Consider the following 18,710-nt stretch of genomic DNA (forward strand, 5'->3'; position numbering starts at 1 on the left):
CATTTGTCCATGAAAAAAAGACAACACAACAATAATCTTACAGTATGTTATAAAAATCATTTTTTCCCACTGGTAAACACCAACTCAAACATACAACAGCTGTTTATAAAATCATATGAAATATTATTTATATTTTCCAATAATCGTATTGAGAAGCAGCAGGAGACAAATCCAGTTCCTTTATACCAGGGAGGTCAAAGGTTAAACACTTGACCTGGAGAGCCGATCTGCATCCCAAAATGGCCACCGCAGTGTGCTATAAAAGAGGGATTAGGTACGGAGTCCAAAATGGCATCCCTTGTCCCATAGTGCACTTCTTTTAGTGCTCTGAAGAAAGCCAGTACACTACATAGAGAATACACTACCATCTGCGAAGCATCCTAAATGTAGTTGGTAGCTCAACTGTTAGAGCGCGGCACTTGCCGGGGATGTTGGTTCGAATCCCACATAAAAAACATAAATATTACATTTCCTAATACACTTATCAGCTAAAGTGTAAATTCGATTTAAAGGTAAGACGCAGTGTGTTTTAAGCCAGTGTGTGTCTTTGGTTGAATACCAGGCGGCCTGCCGGAAGGGAAATGCACAGGTCAGATCAGCGGCTCTCCAGGAGTGAAATTAGACAGCCCTTTTATAAGGTTCAAATAGCAGTAGTGGACACATAACAGGGCTCAAAATATAATTACAGCCATCTGATTGGTCTTAACATGACCACAGAGCAATTTGATTGGCCAGAGCACAGCAAAAGACCCATTTGACTACAGACATTTAAATTACAACCCCACCCCCCCACACACAAATAAGGCAGAGAAAACATGTTCAGAGAAGAAGGAACACATTTAAAAAAAACATACCAAACCACAGACAGAACACGGTCACAGAACCAGAATACATTTTCAAATTAAAATACATTTAAACCATTGGGTTCTCACATACAGGCCAGAGAAGGCCCCCTAATCCAATAGGACTCTGGAGAAAAATAGTGTACTATGTAGGACATTGGGTTCCAGTGAAAAGTAGTACACAGGGTAACATTTGGGCCCCGCTGAGAAAACACCATCCAAATGATGTAACAGTGACAAGAAATGTGGTCCCTAAATGCTAGCTAACAACATCAATCACATTGTCCAGGCAACTCAGTATCTGTTGTTCAGTAAGAATGGAGAGGGATGACAAAGAGACAAATGACAAAGAGAGGGATGACTAAGAGAGGGATGACTAAGAGAGGGATGACTAAGAGAGGGATGACTAAGAGAGGGATGATAAAGGGAGGGATGATATAGAGAGGGATGATATAGAGATGGATGATATAGAGAGGGATGATAAAGAGACGGATGATAAAGGGAGGGATGGATAGAGACAGAAACCGTGAGATAGAGAGAAAGAGGGCTGTTGGGGGGGGGGAAAGCACAGAGATGATGGGCCTTTAATATTAGTTTCTGTAGGTGAAGGGAATGTCACCAGCTGACTGAGGATGTAGTAGAAAGAGGAGATGAAGGATTTGGGGTGTAAAAGAATGGTTCTGAAATGTGGTATTTTGTTGTGTAAAAAAAATGACAGGATTGTGTAAATGTCACACCATGTTTATGAAATGTTGGATGTTTGGCTCCCAGGAGTTGCTGGTGAGTTTTACAGTAGGAGGAGATACAACTAGAAAAATAGTATGGTTGTCATTGGCTAACAGGAGTGTGTGTGTGTCAGTTTATCCATATGTGTGTGTGTGTGTTTGTCCATTCATCCATATGTATGTGAGTGTGTGTGTGTGTTCATCCATGTGTGTGTGTGTGTGTGTGTCAGTTTATCCATATGTGTGTGTGTGTGTGTGTGTGTGTGCAGGATTAGAATTGGACATAGGATGAAGGGATGTATCCTTCGTCTCCATTGGCTCGCTGGACCCTCATCCAACCGTCCCCTTTGTCCCTCTCCATCACACTCAGCTGTTCCCCCTCGGTTATGGACACTGTCCCCTCACTGGCACCTGGACACAACAACAACAACACACAAACAGAGTTAGTAGCCGGAGGGAAAGAAACAAAGTAAAGCTAGTTCCCCAGTGTTCACAAGTACCTGGCTGAATCACCAGGCGAGGAAGTTCCTAAATAAGACCTAAACAAACTTCCTTTACCCCATCAGTAAGGTCTTCATTAGGAACCTCCTTGACCAGGTGAACACAGCCAAGTTATTTAACACATTTGGTAAGAGGCACCGGAAATCCTGTGTGACATATTCTACGAAGTTAAAACAGGTACGACCAGGCAATACAGGTGCTAGAATGGAGTACCGGTTGTAGTACTATTAACATAGAATGTAGAATGACAAACAGGTTCCAGAATGTGGTATGTGCTCTAGAATGACAGACCGGTTCTAGAATGTGTCACAGTTTCATTACCGATCTAGCCTTCTGAAGTTAAGAAGCAGGGGAGAATGGAGAAAGAGGACTGTGTGTGTGTGTGTGTGTGTGTGTGTGTGTGTGTGTGTGTATGTGTGTGTGTGCTTACCTTCAAAGGTGTAGAGGGCAGTGGCCTGTCCAATAGGCGGCTCAATATCTTCCTCAAAATCATCATCAAATTCTGAATAGATGTTCTGGGACAGATCGGCCGGTAGAGACCTGGAGAGAGACACATCATATAGGGTGTCTTACTATGACAAGCAGGGAGACGAGGTGAGGCGCTGGGTGAGGGACGTTCATTAAATACACATCGAATAAAGAACTTTCACATAAAAAATACATGTACGGTTGTGAAAACTGTGAATCTGTCTTTTAACACAAACACACAGAGAAAGAGAAAGCTCTCACCGGTGTTTATTGTTGTTGTTGACAGCAGTGTTGGTAGAATCATCTCCGGAAGCTTCCGCCAGCCAAGACTAACACAGAGGGAACAGTTATTTACTGCAGATGGCTAACGACAAAAATGTATAATGTTTTTGTGTGTGTGTGTAGCACCTCATATTTGCGGAGTTCCCCTCGGAGGCGTGCTATGTTCTGCGCGGTCTGCTGGAACTGAGGTTCTAGACTGGCCGGGTCTCCCATCTGAGGGCTCTGCTCATACACACCCTTCATCTTAACCAGTGCATCACTGAAAGGTAGAACGAAACACGGGCAGAAGGGAGAGGAACAATGGAGAGAAAGAAGGAGGAGGGACACAGGAGAGTAAGTAGAGGAGAACCCAAAGGAAAGAGACACATGAGAGTGAGTAGAGGAGAACCCAAAGGAAAGAGAGACACAGGAGAGTGAGTAGAGGAGAACCCAAAGGAAAGAGAGACACAGGAGAGTGAGTAGAGGAGAACCCAAAGGAAAGAAACACAGGAGAGTGAGTAGAGGAGAACCCGAAGGAAAGAGACACAGGAGAGTGAGTAGAGGAGAACCCGAAGGAAAGAAACACAGGAGAGTGAGTAGAGGAGAACCCGAAGGAAAGAGACACAGGAGAGTGAGTAGAGGAGAACCCAAAGGAAAGAGAGACACAGGAGAGTGAGTAGAGGAGAACCCAAAGGAAAGAGAGACACAGGAGAGTGAGTAGAGGAGAACCCAAAGGAAAGAGTCACAGGAGAGTGAGTTGAGGAGAACCCAAAGGAAAGAGACCCAGGAGAGTGAGTAGAGGAGAACCCAAAGGAAAGAGACCCAGGAGAGTGAGTAGAGGGGAACCCAAAGGAAAGAGACCCAGGAGAGTGAGTAGAGGGGAACCCAAAGGAAAGAGACACAGGAGAGTGAGTAGAGGAGAACAAACATGTAACAGATGAAGTGCAGATCACAGCATAATCATATCATGTTAATAAACATCACATGTGAAACCATGTTCATTTCCTGTAAGAGGCGCCCCTCGTCACATTAGTACAAAATGAATAACGAGTTCAAATAGAATGTGGACGAATACAAAACACGATAGCAATGTGCTGAGATCCAGAACCTCCAGAACTTCCTGTTGTATTAAGGATCAAGAGGTTCAGGACAGTGGTGGGGGCCTGACAAGGTCGCAGTGGTGATGAATGATGATGATGATGATGATGATGGTCTACCTCTGATCCTGCTCCTTCTGAAGTTCCTTGTTGATCTCGTCCACCTTGGACTGCAGCTTCTTCCTTCTCTGCTCTGGGGGCAGGTGAGAGAAGTCCTCGGCTGCTGGAAGCTGGGGGGTGCAGGCGGAGAGAGATGAGACTGGAGGTTTCACCACCGCAATTCTGACTGGTGTGGCATTTCTGACGTTAGAAAACTGGGTGGGTTAGAGACAAGAAAGCTGACCGGGTGAAAGATGTCTTATGTCCCTTAACCATAACACACCTGAGACATTGTTATCACATGGTCATCATACCACGGGCCAGGTATCCAGGTATGCTGAGTTGTGTTGTACACTGGAACAGCCCATTGACATGGCATATTGACCAAAACCCCCCTTGTGTGCTACCGTTTAAATATACCGCAGTCCACCACCAGATGGCACTGTTTACATATCAAGTGCCTCAGCCTGGGGGTGTCCCCTTCCAAAGGTCCTGTTACGACTGGGGAAGTGGGACCCTGTGGCTGGGCCTCTGCTGATCTAGGATCAGGTCCTCCCTGGCCATGTAATATCAGTCATTGTGATGCTGAAGGCCAAACTGATCCTAGATCAGCTAATCTGAGGGGCGACCCCAGAGAGTGAATTCCCCGGGGTGTTTTCGAAATGTATGAGAAGTGCCCCATTCTAATACTTTGAAAACATTCCTTTTCCTTTCCTCGACACCTGACTGTGTAGAAAACGGCTCTGGGTAACAGGAAGAAGGTAGGAAAAGTATGTGTTTTTAAAGTATTGGAACTGGGCACTGGAGAGAGGGAAAGGAGACCAGAAAGGAAAGGGATCGATGACAGCAAGGAGATTGAGATGGTCCAGACCCAGGGGCCCTTAAGGGACCAATAAAAATCTCTTAGGAAAATTCCCTGGAAACCACTTAAAGGGGAAGTTAAGTCATTTTCCAACTAAATGCTGGAAACCAACTGAACTTCCCCTTTAACTTCATGAGAAAATAGATGGCGCTGACCTATACCGTAACCATAGGGACTGTTACCATGTGCTTCTGAAAATGTGTCCCCTGGAACAAGTGGAAGATGGACACTCATCATGAGACGGACACACACAAACACACAAACAAACACAAACCAGTAAACGACTAGCAACGAAAAGACAACAAACATTTTTGAAAGACAACAAAAATAGTATGCAATTGTGCAGACACAAAGTGTATTTATGCTGAAATAGTCTGTGCCCGGGGTCAAGGGCCAGTCTGTGTGCCTGGGGTCAAGGGTCAGTTAATTTGCCCAGGGTCAAGAGTCAGTCTATGTGCCCGGGGTCAAGGGTCGGTCTATGCTCAAGCAGGGTCCAGTATCAGTCAGTCCTGCCTGGTTTAATCTGGCATCCAGTAGGATCTTCGAAGGACCTAATCCCTGGGGCCACGCCTCCAGACTGCCTGGTCAGGTGACTCCTAGCTGTCTAAAGTCCTGTTTCTGATCTAGTTTCTGCCTGACGACTGCTCCCCTCATTGGCCACTGCCCCCCTGTTTTTTTAACTTGCTGGTCACATTAAGTTTTTTCTTGATAAAAAAGATGGCCTTATAAAAGGTGATGTCCCAGAGGACTGCCCAACCCTGTTTCAAAGGGGTTTTCAAGGCCATCAGTGTTAGCCCTGTATGACAACTGCTTAAGAAAATCTGTTTTCATAAAATGAATGTGATAAATTGATTAATACAAATAGTAAATACCCGGTTATATATTGTTATTTATTATTTGTATCTATGTATTCCATTCCAATAAAGCCCTAACATAAACTGCAGGGAGACAGAAAAGTATAGGAAAAAAGAGAGGCCATGAAGAAGCTTGGAAAAGAGTGGTAGGGTGATGGGGGAGACCAGGAGGGAGACCAGGAGGGAGGAGAACAGGAGAGAGGAGAACAGGAGAGGGGAGAACAGGAGAGGGGAGAACAAATGAAGGGACAACAAGAGAGCAGGAGAGACAGGAGAACTGGAGAGACAGGAGAACTGGAGAGACAGAAGAACTGGAGAAACAGGAAAGAGAAAAAGTTTAATAAAGATGTGAAAAGAAATTATAGCAGATAAATAAACAGACATGCAGACACACATACATTTTTACCAAACCAAAATGTATTCCCATTAAAAACCCTATTGTCCCCAATAATCAATCCTAAATCTAAGGATTTAGGATCCTAAAGCCTTAAATCAAGTCCAACCTTAAACCTAAACATAACCTTTAAAAAAAAAAAATGTACGACTTGCCAAAAGCCCTTGATTCTGGGGTACACAGAAAAAAAACGTACACAGAGAGATGGGTGGGGTGTGATGGACAAGCCCGAACAAAGCTGCATATGCCCCCTCAGGAGTCAAGACTTGTTAGGAATGTTTGGTGGTTGCGGGGGTGGTGGGTCTGATTGCCCGACACTTAGAACTCCCCCTAAACAGGCTCGTCCAATGACAGAGATAAGCAGACGACTGATGTCCAATGAAAGAGGAGAGATAACACTAACAGGGCGCTCTAGTCCAATGACAAAGGACAGAGATAAGATGAACAGAATACCTTTGTCCTAATGAAGGATGAGAGAAAAGACTACAATGAAAGAGGAGAGATGGATAAGGACCGAGATGTAAAACAGAAAAGAGATGAAGAGGCAGCTTTTCAAAAGGAGTGGTTAGAGCTACTCTGTAGTGGCCATTGCAGAGCTTCTCAAACCTCCCAGGGGGAAACCCCGGATGCTGGGCTGTTTTGTTCTGGCACTGAACCAGCTCATCCAATTGGCTCATTCAAGGCGCTGGATTATTAGCCGACAGGATGAAGGGTGTGTGCCCGGCGGGGGGCCCCAGGCCCAGGTTTGACAGCCACTGGCTTGGTTAAGCCTGCAGAGGGAGGGGCGTTTAGGGAGCCGGGCGTGGGGTACATACCTTGGCCTTCTTTGTGAAGGGCCAGAGTTTGGTGCGCACTTTGGGGTGGTTGATGTTGTTTTCCGACGTGGCGGGTTTGATCGCCTGGCTGTAGTCTTCGTATTCTACATCGGCCGGGCGGTCAAAGCCTGACTTGTTTTGCTCTATCAACCGTATGGAGTCCTTAGGACACACACACACACACACACACAGTCAGGACATGGACGGCTAGTGATAGTGTGTGTGTGTGTGTGTGTGTGTGTTTACCTGTTTGGCGTCTACGTTCTTTCCGGCTGTGCTGATCCCGTCCAGACATTTAGTGATGATGGGCAGCACGGCCGTCTCTGTGTGGGCAAACTGGATGTAGCCTTTCGCCAACGACAGGATACGACGCTCATCAAGGTCCTGCAGCTTCTACACACACACACACACACACACACAGACATTTATGTGCATAAAAAAGAAAGCACGTGCGTGTGTGTGTGTGTGTGTGTGTGTAGAAGTTGCAGGACATCTTACATTGAACAGCTGGGGGATCTCTGAGTAGTAGAAGGCGTTCTGCTCCTTGTTATATTTCTGGAGCTGGGCTGCGTAGTCGTTCCGGCTCTCCTCTGCTGTGTGTGTCCGGCCGTGTGCCAGAGTCTTCATCTAGGAATGTTCATCAGGTAGGAATGTCAAGATAACCTGTGTGTGTGTGTGTGTGTGTGTGTGTGGGTGTGTGTGTGGGGTGGAGGGTGGTACCTTATCAACTTCTGCTTTAGTAGCAGTGATGTCGTTTTCTGTTCTCTCTGCTTGCTGTATTGCTTTCTCTGCCTCCCCCCACTCCTTCGCAAAACGCTTCTTAGTCTGCGCACACAGACACACACACACACACACACACAACCTGGATTAAAGCTGATGTTATATTGTGAGAATTGGTGCACTGGCAGTTACAGGGTTATAAAACATTTATGGACACACACACACTCACATTTTCTAGCTGCTTGAAGCTGATCTCTAAGTTCTGCTGGGCTTTTCTGGCGTCTGCCAAATACTGGAGAGAGAGAAAAGGGTGAGGACAAAAAGGGGTGAGGACTGTCATGGGAGAGAAAGAATGAGAGAGATAATGACTAGTCAGACAACAATGTCAAAGTGAGTTTCCCACATGCCAGTCTCCCAGCCACCCCCCCCTCACTGGTTCCCACATGCCAGTCTCCCAGCCACCCCCCCCTCACTGGTTCCCACATGCCAGTCGCCCAGCCCCCCCCTCACTGGTTCCCACATGCCAGTCTCCCAGCCACCCCCCCCCCTCACTGGTTCCCACATGCCAGTCTCCCAGCCACCCCTCCCCTCACAGTTTTGCGTTCTTCTTTGAGGTCACGAAGGTATTTGGTGAGTTCAACACAGATTCCTGTGATCATGTTCTCAGCAATCAGCTCTCTTTGGCCTGCATAGTCATTCAGCTCATTGAGAACGTCCTGGAACGCCTGGTGATTGGTGAACCTGTGGGGGAACACAGAGCTTGACTGTTTGAATTCCAGGAAGCGGAAGGGAACACCTTTTTTGTGATTGGTCATTTAAGTACTAGACACTTCAGCATTCCAATCCTTGTCATTTCAAAGAGACAAGCCTTTTGTCAAACCTTCAATATGCAGATTGATCTACGACTGACCCTTTGGCTATCTGAAACAATCCATAGATATACAGCAGTTCTATATCTTTGATAGCATCTATATTTCCATTACAAAATGCGGAGCCTCAAATAGAATACATTTTTTAAACAAAAACAAACATTCAACTGTTAGCTAGGCAAGCTATTTATTTCTTTAAGCTTAAAGCTTCCTGGCCAAAGCTGCAGTATGTATATAGTTTCAGACTTGAAAGCTTGAAAACTATTTACAGTAAAGTAAACACAAAACGTTGCAGCTCACTTTTCTACTTTCGTTTGCTACACAGAACGCTTCGTAACACTGAGGCCAAGTGACCTTTCATCAGACTGGGACATCGTGAAGGAGGCCCAGCGGGTCACTTCCCTGCTAAGTCAACTCTGTTTTCACGGGTCTGAAATGACCACCTGCAACCTTTCCCCAAAGGCCAACCTGGCGAGATCAGCCACAATGATTAGATAATTACGTCCAGGCTATGTGACTGGAAGGTGGAGAGACAGGTACCCAGGCTAAGTGGTTAGAAGAACATGAAGCGTAGTGATGCCCTTTCACATTTCAACACGCACACGCAATGTGCTCAAACACTTCCTGTTTTAAGCTGCATTATGTGATTATCATCTGATAATCACTAACCGATTACATAGAGCACCAACATGCCACACACACACGCCAAACACATACGCCAAACACACATGCCACACACACACCAGACACATACACCACACACACACACACACACACACACACCCGCTAAACACACACACACCACACACCTCTCACACACACGCCACACACACACCAGACACACACACCACACACCTCTCACACGCACACCGCACACACCAGACCCACACACACACCACACACACACTAGACACGCCACACACAAACTAGACACATACCACACACACACACACCACACACACACACACACACCACACACACACTAGACATGCCACACACAAACTAGACACACACACACACACACACATACCACACACACACACACACGCCGCACACACACACCACACACACACTGCTCACCTGCACTCTTGTTCCTCCTTGGTTCCCCGTTTCAGGTATTTCCTACTGAGGTTCCTGACAGATAGATAACTGACATGTTAGAGGGCAGTAAGGTCTGTGTGGTGGAAAGACCCCTACACACACACACACACACACAAAGATACACACACACTCAGACACACATGTATACACACACCTGAGTTGCTTGGCGTAGCCCTGTTCTATCTCAGTGCGTTCTTTGACAAACTTTACATAGCGCTCCACCAGGTCCAGTCCGGATTGGGTGTGCTTATCGATGACATCATACTGGTCCTGCAACAGAGAGAACATCAAGTTACAAAACACACACACACAAATGCCCATCAGGGGTTAACTACACGTGGTCTATGACCATCAGGGGTTAACCACACGTGGTCTATGACCACCAGGGGTTAACCACACGTGGTCTATGACCATCAGGGGTTAACCACACGTGGTCTATGACCATCAGGGGTTAACTACACGTGGTCTATGACCACCAGGGGTTAACCACACGTGGTCTATGACCATCAGGGGTTAACCACACGTGGTCTATGACCATCAGGGGTTAACCACACGTGGTCTATGACCATCAGGGGTTAACCACACGTGGTCTATGACCATCAGGGGTTAACCACACGTGGTCTATGACCACCAGGGGTTAACCACACGTGGTTGCACATTGACTCACAATAATGTTCTGAGAGTTCTGTTTCAAAACCTCTGATTGGCTGCCATGCATGCTGCACACTCATTCCCACCTGTTTAAGCTCCACCCCTGGCCCCTGTGAAAGTCATTATCATCAGCGAGACAACAGAGCTGACTGGGAGTTCATCTTGGAGCCAAACATTTGTGAAGGAAAAACGTCAACACCCCCCCCCCCCCCTCCTCAGGAGACCAAAACAATGTGGCCCTTAGATTGTTAGCATGGTCCTCCAGCTGCATCATGGGAAGCCTCCTCAGAAGTTACACCACCACTCGGTTTCACAGCCCCATGGGCCTTTCAGAGGCTGGTAAGGACAACCGAGATCATCCTGAGGCCTTTCAGAGGCTGGTTAGGACAACCGAGATCATCACCAAGGCCTTCAGAGGGTGGTAAGGACAACAGAGGTCATCACCAAGGCCTTTCAGAGGCTGGTAAGGACAACAGAGGTCATCACCAAGGCCTTTCAGAGGCTGGTTAGGACAACCGAGATCATCACCAAGGCCTTTCAGAGGGTGGTAAGGACAACCAAGATCATCACCAAGGCCTTTCAGAGGGTGGTAAGGACAACAGAGGTCATCACCAAGGCCTTTCAGAGGGTGGTAAGGACAACAGAGGTCATCACCAAGGCCTTTCAGAGGGTGGTAAGGACAACCGAGATCATCACCAAGGCCTTTCAGAGGGTGGTAAGGACAACAGAGGTCATCACCAAGGCCTTTCAGAGGGTGGTAAGGACAACAGAGGTCATCACCAAGGCCTTTCAGAGGGTGGTAAGGACAACAGAGGTCATCACCAAGGCCTTTCAGAGGGTGGTAAGGACAACAGAGGTCATCCCGAGGCCTTTCAGAGGCTGGTAAGGACAACCAAGATCATCACCAAGGCCTTTCAGAGGGTGGTAAGGACAACAGAGGTCATCACCAAGGCCTTTCAGAGGCTGGTAAGGACAACCAAGATCATCACAAGGCCTTTCAGAGGGTGGTAAGGACAACAGAGGTCATCCCGAGGCCTTTCAGAGGGTGGTAAGGACAACAGAGGTCATCACCAAGGCCTTTCAGAGGGTGGTAAGGACAACAGAGGTCATCACCAAGGCCTTTCAGAGGCTGGTAAGGACAACCAAGATCATCACAAGGCCTTTCAGAGGGTGGTAAGGACAACAGAGGTCATCACCAAGGCCTTTCAGAGGGTGGTAAGGACAACCAAGATCATCACAAGGCCTTTCAGAGGGTGGTAAGGACAACCGAGATCATCCTGAGGCCTTTCAGAGGCTGGTTAGGACAACCGAGATCATCACCAAGGCCTTCAGAGGGTGGTAAGGACAACAGAGGTCATCACCAAGGCCTTTCAGAGGCTGGTAAGGACAACAGAGGTCATCACCAAGGCCTTTCAGAGGCTGGTTAGGACAACCGAGATCATCACCAAGGCCTTTCAGAGGGTGGTAAGGACAACCAAGATCATCACCAAGGCCTTTCAGAGGGTGGTAAGGACAACAGAGGTCATCACCAAGGCCTTTCAGAGGGTGGTAAGGACAACAGAGGTCATCACCAAGGCCTTTCAGAGGGTGGTAAGGACAACCGAGATCATCACCAAGGCCTTTCAGAGGGTGGTAAGGACAACAGAGGTCATCACCAAGGCCTTTCAGAGGGTGGTAAGGACAACAGAGGTCATCACCAAGGCCTTTCAGAGGGTGGTAAGGACAACAGAGGTCATCACCAAGGCCTTTCAGAGGGTGGTAAGGACAACAGAGGTCATCCCGAGGCCTTTCAGAGGCTGGTAAGGACAACCAAGATCATCACCAAGGCCTTTCAGAGGGTGGTAAGGACAACAGAGGTCATCACCAAGGCCTTTCAGAGGCTGGTAAGGACAACCAAGATCATCACAAGGCCTTTCAGAGGGTGGTAAGGACAACAGAGGTCATCCCGAGGCCTTTCAGAGGGTGGTAAGGACAACAGAGGTCATCACCAAGGCCTTTCAGAGGGTGGTAAGGACAACAGAGGTCATCACCAAGGCCTTTCAGAGGCTGGTAAGGACAACCAAGATCATCACAAGGCCTTTCAGAGGGTGGTAAGGACAACAGAGGTCATCACCAAGGCCTTTCAGAGGGTGGTAAGGACAACCAAGATCATCACAAGGCCTTTCAGAGGGTGGTAAGGACAACAGAGGTCATCACCAAGGCCTTTCAGAGGCTGGTAAGGACAACAGAGGTCATCACCAAGGCCTTTCAGAGGGTGGTAAGGACAACAGAGGTCATCACCAAGGCCTTTCAGAGGGTGGTAAGGACAACAGAGGTCATCACCAAGGCCTTTCAGAGGCTGGTAAGGACAACAGAGGTCATCACAAGGCCTGTCAGAGGCTGGTAAGGACAACAGAGGTCATCACCAAGGCCTGTCAGAGGGTGGTGAGGACTAGCAAGTTCATCACTGGGGGTGAGCTAGCTCATCCAAAACCTCTACACCAGGTGGTCTCTCACACATTTCACACACACCTCACACGCACACTTCTGTTACTGTTCGTTACCGGCTGCTACCGGCGTTAGCTCCAGAAACACCATCGGCACACAAGTTTCTGCTCCTGCTACCGGTGAACTTGACCGGGTCTGGGCCACATCCATTTGTCCAGGCGGTATCAGGCTGACTGGTAATGTCACACGCCACACAGGTCTGAGCCAATGGGCCTTAATGGATTAATACTTTCATTGTTTAACACAGACTCCATTAAAATGGCAAATCTATTGAAAATCAAACAAATGCCTCAATTGTCTAAAAAAACAAACAACAAAACAACCAAACCCTCCATGACCCCTACCACCCCCTCACCCCCTTCATACCCCTCAACCCCCCCGCCCATCACCCTCTCCCTGCCCCTCACCCACCAAGTTGTCACTGTATGTAAATATGAGCAATGGCTCAGAACCAAACGCTCCTCCTGTTAAACACACACACATCAACCGGTTGGTCAGGTATATCCTCTCTAAAGTGGGTGTGGGTGCAGCTGGTTGGTCTTTAATCTGTCGAGACAATCTGCTGTCTGTGGGCTAGGAAGAGATCTCTCACTCACACACACACGCGCACACACACCCAACTCATATACCATCATACACACACACACATACACACACACACACACACAAACAAGCTGCAGCTGCCATGTAGTAAATATATTATTTTATTTGTTTATTGCATACAAGGTCCAGCTGTAATGCAACTTCCCTTTTTACCCCAATCTCCTCCGATAAGAGGGTGCAGGTGACACACACTCCTCAGAGACACAACAGCTATTTACTGTACTATGCAGGAAGTCTAATCACAGGGTTGAGGTCATATCTAGTGTATTATGCAGGAAGTCTAATCACAGGGTTGAGGTCATATCTATTGTACTATGCAGGAAGTCTAATCACAGGGTTGAGGTCATATCTATGGTACTATGCAGGAAGTCTAATCACAGGGTTGAGGTCATATCTAGTGTACTATGCAGGAAGTCTAATCACAGGGTTGAGGTCATATCTATTGTACTATGCAGGAAGTCTAATCACAGGGTTGAGGTCATATCTAGTGTACTATGCAGGAAGTCTAATCACAAGGTTGAGGTCATATCTAGTGTACTATGCAGGAAGTCTTATCACAGGGTTGAGGTCATATCTATTGTACTATGCAGGAAGTCTAATCACAGGGTTGAGGTCATATCTAGTGTACTATGCAGGAAGTCTAATCACAGGGTTGAGGTCATATCTAGTGTACTATGCAGGGAATATAGATCATAGGGTTGAGGTCAAATTTAGTGTACCATGTCTTTATCCTAGCAGCAATTGGGTTAAAAGTCAGGGTTAAGGAGGAAATGCACTTGGGTTTTCAACAAACAAAATGGTTGAAAATTCTGTGGGTGTCTGTCGTGTATTCACACGTGTGTCCATAGTCAAATAGAATAGTGCCAAAAAGAAACAAATGCGGACATCCGGGCAGACGTCTCCCAGTACTACATGGTGTCGACGTCTTGGATGACAGAGAGCTCAGCCACAGTGACAAACTTGGCCGTTCGCTAATCCTCTGAAGAGCCTTGCGAGTGACAGTGAGGCAGCGTCCACACCACGGGATGATGCAGCCAATCGGGATACTCTCCCTGGTGTAGCTGTAGAACTGACGGAGGGTCTGAGGGCCTGTGAGTATATCTAGCAGACACTCTACTCCAGACCAACTTTCAACAGGGAGTGCACACATTTTCATGCTGGTCCCGGGAGGGAATTAAACCCACAACCCTGACATTTCAAGCGTCCTGCTCTACCAACTGATGGATCAGGCTGGCACGTGAAAAAGGCGTTAGCTAGCTATTTTCCTCGTTGTCCGGCTAATAGAGACAGATGCTTTTTCTTAATGTGACTGAAGACTGAAGTATGTGCGCTGAAGTTGGAAGGAGACTATAACTTAAGGTGACGTTTCGTTTCAGATGAAGCTGGTACATGAAAATGCAGACATGGTATTATTTTATAAATGTTGGTCTGTGCAGGAAAGGGTTGAATGTTGATATGCACTTCCCTTGAAAGGGGGGGGGGGTTGTCTTTCGGCCGGTGGGATTTCATCAGTTTGCACAAATGTTATATTTGATTTTACAGGGTGGCCCTCTTACCAAACATTTTTTCTGAAGTTAAATATTAGAAGTAAGCAGATTAGGTTTGACTGCACGTGAGAAAAGACTGAAGTCTACTGGGACCTTCAGAGAGAGTACAATGTGTGTGAGAGAGAGAAAGACAGTAACAGAAAGAGAAATATAGAGCGTAAGAGAGATATCACACAGACCCACAATGAAGTTGAAAACAAATCTAAAACCTGTACCTGTAAAGTGAAACACCTCAATGTTGAATCGCAGGAGCAGGTTTGTGACATGTTGCCATGACAAAAGGGCAACCACTGGAGATCAGGCTAATTCCCTGGTCATTCATACGTTACCAGGCGCCCTGTTACAACACTGCGCATTTCTAATGCCCTCTGTTATACCGTCATTATTGTTTTGGAACTTTTGTTTTTTGTAATATCACTTACAATTTCTATTAGATTTTTATATTCCTCTTTTGTTATTCATTATTTAAATAGTGTCTTATGCAAATGTTTTCCATGCCAAGAAAGCCATTTAAATTGAAATTGAGGGAGAGAAGAGGGGCCAGGGAAAGAGAGATTTTCATTCAAAACCACTTAGGGCCTGTCTACACTAAGATAGACTTTCCATTGCATTTAGGCCTACATTGTTCCAGAACTAAGGAAACATCCCAGAACCAACAAAACATCCCAGAATCAAGGAAACATTCCAGAACCAAGGAAATGTTCCAGAACCGGGGAACGTTCCAGAACCGGGGACACTTTCCAGAACCGGGGAAACGTTCCAGAACCAATGAAACATTCTAGAACCAACGAAACATTCCAGAACCAAGGAAATGTTCCAGAACAAAGGAAACATTCCAGCACCAAGGAAACATTCCAACACCAAGGAAACATTCCAGAACCAATAAAATGTTTAAAAGAAATGATGTAGTGATTTAAAGCAGCGTGTAGTGATTTAAGCCAGCGATCTAAAGCATTTAGATAAGGGGTAGATTCCGTAGATTCCAGGCAATAGACACCACCCATCCAGAGCCTTGATGGAAGGACAGATCAGTGACTGCCTAGAGGCTCTGACTAACAATGAGAATTACTTACAGCAATATGATAAAGTTGTACAAGCAAGAAGTATTCTGGCTGTATGAGTCCTCTTATTACAGATTCCAGCCCAACTTTAATCAGCAAGGAAGGTCCCGGCATTTAATCTTTTCAAGGCTGACGTGAAATTGAAAGTTTCTGAACAATTTTGCAGATATGAAACATGAGACAGAATACCGTAAAGGAAGGGAAAGAGGATATTTGTCACAGTTTGCTTCCTCTTTTAACCCAACACCTCAAACAGGAGAGCATCTTGGAACTGTCATGAAAAGTGCCCAGAGAGACGTTAGGATTTACTGAGTTGCTTAAGTAAAGGAATGTAACACATAGTGACCTATTTACAGCACAGTCCACCCCAATGGCTCAGGTGACACTACTACAGTTGACCGCTATGGGTCTATTCCCAACACAGTTGACCCATATGGGTCTATTCCCAACACAGTTGACCCATATGGGTCTATTCCCAACACAGTTGACCCATATGGGTCTATTCCCAACACAGTTGACCCATATGGGTCTATTCCCAACACAGTTGACCCATATGGGTCTATTCCCAACACAGTTGACCCCTATGGGTCTATTCCCAACACAGTTGACCCCTATGCGTCTATTCTCAACACAGTTGATCCCTATGGGTCTAATCCCATCACAGTTGACCGCTATGGGTCTATTCCCAACACAGCTGACCGCTATGGGTCTATTCCCAACACAGCTGACCGCTATGGGTCTATTCCCAACAAAGTTGACCCCTATGGGTCTATTTCCAACACAGTTGAGCACTGCTGTTCCGAGACATTTTGTAAATATTGCTCATTTTGTAAACAGTTAATTAGTGCTATAGTTGCTCTATACATGACCTCACTGTGTTTTCTATAAATGACCTCACTGTGTTGTATATATGACCACACAGTGTTCAAAAAATGAGTTGTCTGTGTTCTATACAGGCTGGGTTGGCAATTGATTGAGAGTCCCACAGATCCAAAACAATCTTACCTCATCCCTAATCCATGAGTTAGAGCATGTTAATAACTGTTGAAATAACCCAATTGTAGCTTTGTGTTGTGGCTATATGTTTTGACACCAACCAAATATGTAATGAAGCTCATGGATAATGACTTTATAGCTGTCTCAGACAAGTCTTATTACTCTCAGGGTAAGGTCATGCCTTGACGTCTAACCCCTGACCTCATCAGTGGAGCTGACCATGACCCAGTTCTCTTATTGTCATAATACACACAGGCGCGCGCCCAGACGAAGGATAGATGAATAGCTACATCAACAAATAGCTTATATGTTGATAATGACAAAACGATCCTCCACTAGGGCTCTTTTAATGCACAGAACCCTTTCTTGTAGCCTCGTTAGGTGGTAGCTAGTTATTTAAGGGGTCATAGTATGCAACATTACGAAATAACAGACGCCCACAAGCAACAACATTCTAACTGAGCCTACTCGCCTATAGTTTTGTTGTCGCCAACCTCACAACAGTTGACATTTGATCATTGTGAGACATCAAAAACAAAACAATCCCGATCTCCAGGGAAATTACTGTTTTGCGTATACGGTGTCTACTTGTCACTAGAGCATATGTCAGCTTGTTGTAAACTTACCCAAAGATCCGTCCCCCAATCCATGTCTTGAAAAAGTTGTCACGTACGTCCTATCAACACTTGTTTGCCAAAGACTAGTCGAATCTCAAGCGTTCGCCTGGAGAGGGTGGAGGTCGGAGGAAATGTTGTCGGGAAGTGTGCGCATCAGCCTCTTGGCACAGCCATCCGTTCCTTCTAGGGAAATACACTAATGATCGCCCAGTTTTCCTAGTTTTAGTTCAAAGACCAGAAAGGGAGTGTAAAGCAAGGAGCGTCCACAGTCCTCTCTCAGCTTTCGTGTCACCCACAAACATTTGCTCCGTCTAACGAATGCCGGAAACTAGATATCCCACAGTGTGTTCTTCAAGAGACTAGTAATAATAGAAAAAAAAAACTGTAGGGGGAGGTTCTCTTCTTCACTGTAAAACCCAAGGGCTTGGTCTTAAAGGAACCTGGGTTCACTGCTTATGAAAGTGAAGGCAATACGCATAATTATCCTGGACAATGTATACAGGTAAAATGGGAGCTGCCTAAGTATGGCCTTGTTCATGAAAATATACCACTGACTTTATCTCCGTTCTGCCAGTGAAGGGGGGGCCTGCCCACCCACGTGTAAAGGGTTCAGTGATGGGTGACGTTTTGGAGTTCATAACAAACCTCAGTGCCCCTCACATTGTTCACCAAGCCTAATGAGGCCGTGAACACTGCATTCACGTACAGGGTATCACTTTAAAAAAAAATTGGGCAGAAAGGTGGCAAAAAGGCGTTTCCTCTAAAACAAATGACACAACTCCCTGCAGATAGTTTCTGGTAATTAATGCTAGTAGTAGAGTAAAACGTGTCCAGATGTGTCCAGAGTTGTATTTTTGTTAGAGTGACTTTACGATGCAACTAGTCACTTCAAATCATGAAGATGTCATGCCCCACATGTACAACTCTGGAAAAAACTTGAGACCACTGCACCTTTTTCTTTCCTTTCCAAAACAGTTCTGAGTGAGGAACAGAAGCGTTCTATTTGCAGCGGTCTCTTAATTTGAACCCTTCTGTTCCTCACTCAAAACCTTCCCTTTCGACGTTTTCGGAAAGGAAAGTAAAAGGTGAAGGGGTACCTTAAGTTTTCCCGGAGCAGGATGTACATGAGCGCTGTTCACT

General features: G+C 46.2%; 1 protein-coding gene across 2 annotated transcripts; it reads right to left on the reverse strand.

Moving 5' to 3' along the window:
* Positions 1 to 32: 32 nt before the first annotated feature.
* On the reverse strand, positions 33 to 17,939 carry trip10b (thyroid hormone receptor interactor 10b). 2 transcript variants are annotated; one of them, XM_034294217.1, is made up of 16 exons: positions 17,580 to 17,939; positions 9,763 to 9,878; positions 9,588 to 9,641; positions 8,232 to 8,379; positions 7,868 to 7,930; positions 7,639 to 7,743; positions 7,417 to 7,545; positions 7,165 to 7,311; positions 6,919 to 7,080; positions 5,038 to 5,061; positions 4,015 to 4,124; positions 2,945 to 3,077; positions 2,798 to 2,865; positions 2,499 to 2,608; positions 1,809 to 1,978; positions 33 to 1,720 (listed from the first exon to the last, which is right to left on the reverse strand). In XM_034294217.1, exons 1-15 carry the CDS (start codon positions 17,601 to 17,603, stop codon positions 1,839 to 1,841), a joined length of 1,533 nt encoding a protein of 510 aa, XP_034150108.1. In that variant the 5' UTR covers positions 17,604 to 17,939; the 3' UTR covers positions 33 to 1,720; positions 1,809 to 1,838. The 2 variants fall into 2 exon arrangements, with proteins under 2 accessions (XP_034150108.1, XP_012986526.2); XM_013131072.4 differs by lacking the exons at positions 33 to 1,720; positions 5,038 to 5,061 and having other exon boundaries at positions 1,762 to 1,978; positions 17,580 to 17,936.
* Between the last annotated feature and the right edge of the window lie 771 nt (positions 17,940 to 18,710).

The sequence above is a fragment of the Esox lucius genome, chromosome 9 (assembly GCF_011004845.1).
Source record: "Esox lucius isolate fEsoLuc1 chromosome 9, fEsoLuc1.pri, whole genome shotgun sequence".
Taxonomy (NCBI): domain Eukaryota; kingdom Metazoa; phylum Chordata; class Actinopteri; order Esociformes; family Esocidae; genus Esox; species Esox lucius.